At 47.8% G+C, this 8,622-nt stretch overlaps 1 protein-coding gene across 4 annotated transcripts in view; it reads right to left on the bottom strand.

Moving 5' to 3' along the window:
* The window catches only part of Ripor2 (RHO family interacting cell polarization regulator 2), a 98,566-nt gene that overhangs the window by 23,203 nt on the left and 66,741 nt on the right, over window positions 1-8,622 (bottom strand). For 2 of the 4 annotated variants that reach the window (XM_008847083.2, XM_008847084.2), the window contains 2 exons: window positions 5,896-6,561; window positions 2,211-2,395 (listed from right to left, as the gene is read on the bottom strand). In XM_008847083.2, coding sequence (XP_008845305.1) covers window positions 2,211-2,395; window positions 5,896-6,561 — 851 coding nt within the window. Of the gene's footprint in view, window positions 1-2,210; window positions 2,396-2,505; window positions 3,763-5,895; window positions 6,562-8,622 lie in introns of those variants that run through there. The other 2 variants (XM_008847085.3, XM_008847087.3) reach the window with 1 other exon arrangement.

Here is an 8,622-nt window from a genome sequence, read left to right as displayed (position 1 = left end):
GATCTGCCTGCCTCTGCCTCCCGAGTGCTGGGACTAAAGGTGTGCACCACCTCCCTGGCTAAAAATTTCATTTTCTTTATTCCCAGTTTGCTCAAGGGATACATTTTAGTTCTCATGTTTTTATTTTTTAAAACTTGTCCTTATTTTGGAAAAAAACCCAGGAACAACAGCAACCCAAACAATAGCACCTCCCACAGATAGCTCTGCAAAGTCTGGGCAGCCACAGCTGGTTGTAGGTTGAAAGCCTACTTATGTCACCTCTGTCCTACGGAAGCAGAAGGCCAGTGGAGGTGGCCCCTTCCTTTGGGCATGTACCGGTGATGCCAGGAAGCGGTGGAGGTGGGTACCAGACATTGTCTTTGTTTTGCTTCATTTGAAACCACAGAGTGGACCCAGGATCTAGCTCTAAGGACATGGTTTGACTTCAGGAGGACACCTGATGGAGATGGTGACACATTTTCTTTCTGGAGTGACATAGATCTAGTGACAGTGACAACCATCCATCTTTACATTCTAAGGGAACTTAAGTCTGGCTTTGAGAAGTATACCAGTGAGTTCAACTTCATGCAAAGGTTCACAGAGCTGAAGGGAAAGAGAAGGAGGAGCCTGGAAATCAGAGCTTGGCAAACCAAAGGCATTGGAAGTGCAATGCATGCCAGGGGGAGCCAGGTCCGTTCTGCTGCCCACTACAGAATTCTCTAGACTTAATTAAGATTAAAATTCTATCATCTATCTATCTATCTATCTATCTATCTATCTATCTATCTATCTATCATCTATCTATCATCTATCTATCTATCTATCATCTATCTATTCGATCGATCTCTATCTATCTATCTATCTATCTATCTATCTATCTATCTATCTATCTATCTATCTATCTATCTATCTATCATCTATCATCTATCATCTATTTTATGTCTCTCAGTGTTCTGCCTGCATGTATGTAAGTGCACCTTTGCATGCAATGCCCACAGAGGCCAGAAGAAGGTCTTGGATCCCCTCAATTGCAGCTCAGGATAGTTGTTATCTGCTATGTGGGTGCTTGGAACTGAACTCAGGTCCTCTGCGAGAGCAGCCAGTGCTCTTACCCACTGAGCCATCTCTTCAGCCCCTAGATATAGTTAATTTAGAATTAATGCCTTGTGGTTATGTTGTAGATCCTGCACCTTACACAATACACACACACATCTATGTGCACGAAGTCACAAAGATTTTCTAAGAAAGAAAAGGGATTTATTTTTCCTTACTCAACCTCAAAGAAGTGGGTAATATTTAGAAGTAGTACTTGATAATTAAAAGGAACTGCAAGAGAAGTCATCTCGAAGGTGTGGCCAGCCTTTTGACTTTTTTGTTGTTGTTGTTTTAATATTTTATTTATTATTTTTATTTTAAGCATATTAGCATATTGCCTGCATGGATGTAAGTGAGTCCGTGTCATGCAATTCCTGCAGAGGTTAGAAGACAGTGTCAGATACCCTGGAATTGAAGTTACAGACAGTTGTCAGCTGCCATGTGGGTGCTGGGAATTGAACCTGGGTCTGTTTTAATTTTTGAAAATTTAAAAAATTTTGGCTGGGTGTGGTGGTGCACGCCTTTAATCCCAGCACTCGGAGGCAGAGGCAGGCAGATCTCTGTGAGTTCAAGGCCAGCCTGGTCTACATAGTGAGTTCCAGGCCAGCTGGGATATAGGGAGATCCTGTCTCAAAAAGACTAAAAAGAAAATTTTTTTAAAATTAATTTATTTTTATTTTATGTGTATGAGTATTATGCCTGCCTGTGTGTAAGTGCACCTGTATCATGCAATGCTTGTAGAGGTCAGAAGAGGAATTCAGATCCCCTGGAACCAGAGTTATGGATGGTTGTTAGCCACCATGTGTGTGCTGGGATTCGAACCCAGGTCTTCCACAAGAACAGCCGGTGTTCTTACCTGCTGCGCCATCTCCACAGCCCCCTTCTGATGCTTTGCACAGTACCGTCTACAGAGTGCCCACTTGAGAATGGAGCAATCCAGTTACAAAGAGAAAAAGCACAAAACAATTGCATAACAGTTTAAGCAAATTTATGATTTTATGTTGGGCCACATGTGGCTGCACACGGCCTTCGAGCTGTGGGTTGGACACCACTCAGGGACAGTGTCATCCTGGAGATCGGCCCCTGGCCTCCCGTGACAGTAACAAAGAGAGCGGAGCAGCTATGGTCACACTCACCTATTCTTCTCAGGCTCGGAGTCTGAAAACACAGAGTCGGCTCCTCCTCCCACTCCGCAGACCTCATCAGCATCCTCTTCCTCCTCATCGAAGTCTGAGGTGTTGAGAAAGTCAAAGCTTTCTAAAGCACTCTCAACTGTAAGACTCAGGCTGGAAGACCTGCTGCGGCTGCCTGCCGGCTTGCACTGCGAAAGCAGAAGGTACCAAGAAGAACATCAACATCCCCAGAGGACCAGGCCAGCAGGCCTCATGGGCGCCAGTGGAAAACGCGACACCTTATCATTTTCCAAGCCTTTATTTTTGGTTGGCATTTAAAATCTTCATGTTCAGAGAAACAGGTACAACCACAGGCAACGTGGCAAGACAGTTGCATTTGTAAAGCATCTGGATGGAAGTATACGGGGAGGAACACTTGGGGCTGTTGTGGTGAGTTGATCGTGGGGTCACTGGGGGTGCTGGGGGTGGGAAGCCTTACTTCTCTCTGAAAGTTCTGTTAAAGTAATAAAAACTTAAAGAATGTTCAACCCGAAAGTCTTGGGAAATAGGCTTAATGCATTTCTTTGGTATAAAGCTCATTGCTGAATAAAATAGAATAAGCAAGCTGGCACTGTGTTCACCTGTAGTCCCAGTCACTCAGGAGACTGAGCTGGGGTGAGCACAAGCTCACCAGTTCAAAATAGCTTGGGCAACATACCACGGCTCTGCCTCGAGCAAAACAAAACAGTGAGAGCGACTCAGAGGACACATTTTAAAGCCCTAGTCACTGCTGACCGGAGCCAGGTGCTGATGCTGAGTCCTGAGCTGGAGCTCTCTGTCTAAAGTCCTGGACTACGTAGGGAGGAAGCCCTGCATTGCAATGTTACATTCACAGCTGATCACAGGAGCCAAATGAGTGACTTGGGGGCTGGAGAGATACTCAGTGGTTAAGAGCACTGGCTGCTCCTACAGAGGATCCTGGTTTGATTCCCAGCACCCACATGGCACCTCACAACCATCTGTAACTCCCATTCTAGGGATCTGTTGCCCTCTTCTGGCCTCCATGGGCATTGGACACATGGTGCACTTACATACATGCAGGCAAAATGCTCATACACATAAAAATGAAACAAAAATGTTTTTAAAAAGTGGCTTGGGCATCATGGGAACTAACCCTGCTTCCTCTGGAGGTCTGACTTGAGAGAAGTGAGCCCTGTCACCCCTCTGACAAGGCCCTGGGATTGTGGGGACAAGCCCTTCTCACAGCAGGTTGCTGGGGGTTTACAGAAGCAGGGTAACCTGGAGACAGAGAGAAGAGGATGCTGGGGTGTATTGAACAAGTCCTATAAGTCAGACGCACTAAATGTCCTCCGTCCAGCTAGGTGCCACTCTTTGATGATTCTTAGCAAAGGTAGGAAGGGCCTGGGGGGGGGTCTGCCTCTGACACGTAGGATAGCACAGAAGCACAGGGGCAATGTCTTTCAGTCTTTTAGGTCACGTTGTCTCATTCACCCTTAGTGATCTCCGTCCGGGAAGCAGCATCACTGAGTCTCTGATCCTCAAGGTGTTTAGCACCCTAGGAATGTAAAGGAGGAAAAAAGAGAGCTTTGTCCAGCTGCAGCTGCATCCGCTGCATACAGAGCCGCTTGCCCCAGACCAACTCACAGTGACGCCGGCAATCTCAGGGAGAGAAGGGAGAAGTGGGGGTTCAGCCTGCCTCTTGAGTCTTCTTTCCTAAGTCTAAGATCTGTGCAGCTAGATCTTGCTGACAACTTGAGCATGGCTTTTAAATATTGGTCACAACAAAGAGAGAGATGGGCGAGCATTTCACTAGCAGGCTAGAACTGGGACAGTATTGGAACAGGAGCGGGCTGAAACAGAAAGGGATCTGTGACTACCAAGGTTTTACAAAATGAACAGATAACGAATTAATGTTTCTGTTGCCCTTTAGACTAGAATGGGAGCTGCCACCCCTCCCAGCCCTCACTGAAGAAGCCCAACCACTGACTGACTTTGAGGCACATTCTTTAGGTGGGGTCAACATGTGCCTTAGCTCTTTGAAACGAACACCTTTTGTGTACAAGGCAAAGCTGGTCAATCATGTGGATGAGATACTTGGGGGAGGATCACCCAGGTGCCTTCATGCCTGAGCCCTGAGCAGGTGCTTTTAAGCTGTGTTCTACAGAAAGCAGATTCTAAGTGCCCTTCCCCTCTCAGAGGGTCTACCTGTGAATGCTGTCCCGGTCATTAAGAAACTCGAGTGTCAGAGGCTGAATTAGCATCTACCCCAGGCACAAATCAGCTGAATTAGCATCTACCCCAGGCACAAATCTCTGGAGCTACATGAGTATGAAAAATGGAGAGGAGAGAGAGAGAGTGCCACAGCAACCTTACTTTCAAGCTTACTTTACAGAACATATCCTTAAAGAATCCAAGTCCTTGGCTGACTGTGTAAGTTGGAAACGGGTGAAAGACTGGCTGTGTGCTCCCGTCTTCCTGTGCTGCATTTTCTGAATTTTCACCTGTATGTTAAGTGCACACACATCTGTTCCGAGGTGGCTGAGAACTTCAGCATTAACAGCTTCTACTTGAGGGGAACCACCCCTTCTTCCTCCTCTCATTCCTCTACCCTGTCTGATCACCCCATGCATGAAAGGACCTCTGCTGTACTTTGTGGTGCCCTGGCTCATTCCCCTGAGACCTCAGCTTGCTGATCTGGGTCAAATGAGGAAGGGATTCCTCCCACAGGTGGTGCTGTGAGGACAGGCTGGCTGTCACCTTGGGGCTGGCCTACTTCCCCTGTTTCCCTGGCACCCTCAGAAAGACCCTATCTTGTAGCATCTGGAAGACCATGATGAACAAACATTGATATTTCACATTTGGGATTAGACTGAGTAGCCTTGGGACGGCAGCAGTGTCGGGCGTTGTGTGTGTTGTTGGTGTGTCTGTGCGTGTATGAGGGTATGCATACTCAGCTTGCTGATCTGGGTCAAATGAGGAAGGGATTCCTCCCACAGGTGGTGCTGTGAGGACAGGCTGGCTGTCACCTTGGGGCTGGCCTACTTCCCCTGTTTCCCTGGCACCCTCAGAAAGACCCTATCTTGTAGCATCTGGAAGACCATGATGAACAAACATTGATATTTCACATTTGGGATTAGACTGAGTAGCCTTGGGATGGCAGCAGTGTCGGGCATTGTGTGTGTTGTTGGTGTGTCTGTGCGTGTATGAGGGCATGCATACTCGTGTGTGTGTGTGCACGTGGAGGCCAGGGGCCAATCTCCAGTGTTGTTCCTGAGGTATGTTTGAGGCAGGGTCTCTGCCTGGCCTGGAACTCGCTGAGTAGACTAGACTGACTGGCTGGCCAACCACAGAGAACCTTCTGTCTCTGACCCTCAGAGCTGGGATTACAAGCGTGGGCCAATGCTGAGGATCGAACTCAGGTCTTCATACTTACTTCACCATCGAGCCGTCTCCCTTAGCCCTAGGCCTTCTTTAGAACTTGTAAACAAATTCCTAACGGATTTAGCTAAGTTGATTTGTTATTGGGAAAATAAAAATCAATATGTGTAACTGGTATTCAAAATCAGTGCCACTTATGTGTAGCCACACATGGGTCCTGTGATGGGACAGGATTTGTTATCGTAAATAGAATGTTGGTTTAAGATGCCTTTCTCCAAACTGAATCCAGTTTTTCAGAAAAGGTACTTACTTTGAGCACATCATCCAGGTGCAGGACTTCTTGGTTCAGATCCTGGAACTCTCTGTACTGCTCCTTGTGTGGTTCCAGGGCAAGGAAGAGCCCATTGAAGGCATCTTCCAGGCTGCCGTCGAGAAAGGACTGGGCGGCCTCAGATTCACTACTGACCGGACCGTCAAAGAGAAGCCTCTCACTGGTCACTGGTACCTCGGCTGAGGTGAGTCTCTTCACTAGCTGCTTTGTGATGTTTCCCTCAAAAGCATCCAGTTCCACAGGCTTGAGCTCAGAGGCTTCATCCGACTCCTGTAGGAGGGCCTCGGCGACACCATTCTCCAGGAACAGGTGCTCGGCACCGGCCCCTGCGGCGGAGTCGGGCTGCCTGGGCTGCACCGTGTTGCTCATCCCCTGGGACTTTGGCTCGTGGTCCTCACCCAAGGAGTTCCTGGAAGATGCTGAGCTGCTGTCCTCCGTGACCTCGTTCTGGGAGGACAGGCTGCTCTGGGTGAGCTCAGCAGGGGTGATGGTAATTTCAGGATGGGCCGAGTATGAGCTGGATGGTGAGGTGGCTGAGCTGGAGGTGAAGGCACCGTCTGTGTCCTGCAGGTCGCTGAAGCTGAGGGACAGAGGTGTCTTCTCAGATGGCTTTTCGCTCTCAAAGATGTCATCTGGCAGATTCGACTGTGGAGAAGACACTGTGTGATTACTCTCAGTACAAATGGTGCATTTGGCATGGTTTATTTACAGACAGAGGAAAGGCAATGAAAAGGAAAGCTCTTTCATATCAGCAATTTACTTGATATGTATGTGTGACAGGCAAAAGAAAACAAGCTGTTAAAACTAGTTCTATCGTTGGATCTAGGTGAAAGTTCATGGTGCTGTTCTTAGGTTTCACATTTTCCAAAAATGTACCTTGAGGGTATGGTGGGGATGTTGCTTGTTTTTTAAAAATTTTTTTATTATTTTTTATTTTTTGTGTATGAGTGTATGTAAGTGTATCCATGTTGTGCAGTGCCTGCAGAGGTCAGAAGAGGGCATCAGATCCCCTGTAACTGGAGTTAAGGACGGTTTGTAGCCTCCATGTGGGTGCTGGGAATCCAACCTGGGTCCTCTGCAAGAACAGCCAGTGCTCTTAACTGCTGAGCCATCTCTCCAGCCCTGATATGTTGCTTGTTTTGATAAATCCCAGGACCTTATAGTATTTGGCCACCATTGTCATGAATAGCTCTAACCATCTTTTTCTTTACATGTGTCTGTCTGTCTGTCTCTGTGTGTGTGTCTGTGCTAGTAAATATATTAAAAGACTTCACAGTTTAATCTGGGTGTCGTAGTATACACCTTTAATCCTCCTTTAAGCAGGAGCAGGCGTATCTCTGTGCCTGGTCGACACAGTCAGTTCTAGGTCAGTTGGGGTTACGGGGAGACCCTGTCTGGAAAACACAGAATAAAACAAAACAAAACCCCAAAGCCCTCAAGATATCGGTGCTATTTTACTCTAAAGATGAGACGTTTGCTGTTTTAGTTTTCAAAGTTATCTTTTGAAAAACCTCTACCCACAAATGCCAATCTCTTGAAATATATTTGTGTAGCTTCTCTAGAAACAGAAACAGACTAGTCAGTGTAGACTCTGTCTCCAGTATGCAAACCCCAGGGCTCTTGGAACACCTCGAGATGCAACTCTCTGTCAAGTCCGCTCTGGTGGTGTCTCAGGTTCACTCTGTTCTTCATGAAGCAGATCTGGAGAGAGAGGCGGGTGACTGCCAGGCAGCTGAGCGCGATGGACAGAGCATCTTCCTACCATGCGTGAGGAATTGGGTCCGATGCCCACACTGAAAAGGAGCTGTCCGGGAACACAGTGGTGGGCCTCTGCCAGCACCGCAAGTCCTAAGTAAGCTGCTCAGTACCGTCCTCTCTCAGGCTGCTGTGTCCAAGTCTTTGACATCACGACATAACACTGTCATTCACAAAGTTCATGTCAAGGGCCTTTACTGGCTGAGCCACCTCACTGGTCCTCCAGACTGGATTTTGTTTTTTTGGTCTTTTGAGACAGAGTCTCCCTGTAGCCCCAGTTGTCCTGGAACTCACTATGTAGACCAGGCTGGCTTTGAACTCATGGAGATCTGCCTGCCTCTGCCTCCTGAGTGCTGGGATTAAAGGCGTGCGCCACCACACCCGGCTCCCAGACTGGATTTTAAAAGCGCAACTAACTATTCCTCTGTATCCACACGTTCTACAGCTGCAGATTCAACTAACTGCCAGGGAATACTGAACAGACGCAGGCTTTCTCTCGCCATTATTCAGCACACTACAACTTCCACAGTCATGCTAGGACCGAGCCTGGTAACGACTTCACAGCGACTGAACCGGACACAGGCAGGACAGAGGCTCCCTGCCTTTCAGTGGCGCCCCAGGTCCTGTTGCTGCTGATTGAAGCCACTGGCATCCAATCTGGCAGGTAACCCCACCTCAGCTGTCCATTCCAGTCTAGTCAGAGGGTAATGAGCAAGACGCATGTCACCAGACACTCAAGGCTTAATCTCTTGTCTTTGCTGAGCTGGGAAAATCAGCGGTTACTGAGAATGTGTGTCTCCAAGGCCTCAGAGGCGGTGGGCTCTAGGGCCCCCCTTTTCCTTTCTAGTCTGATTATTGGGGCTCCTCCCTCTATTCTCACACTCTCATTTATTCCTCTAGTCAAGATGAAAGGGAAAACTGTGGGGGGAGGGCAGACGTGAGAAGGGTGAG

This window comes from Nannospalax galili, unplaced genomic scaffold (assembly GCF_000622305.1).
Source record: "Nannospalax galili isolate Female #2095 unplaced genomic scaffold, S.galili_v1.0 scaffold503, whole genome shotgun sequence".
NCBI lineage: Eukaryota > Metazoa > Chordata > Mammalia > Rodentia > Spalacidae > Nannospalax > Nannospalax galili.
The sequence above is the reverse complement of the archived record's forward strand: the minus strand, read 5'-3'. Positions and strand labels throughout refer to the sequence as shown.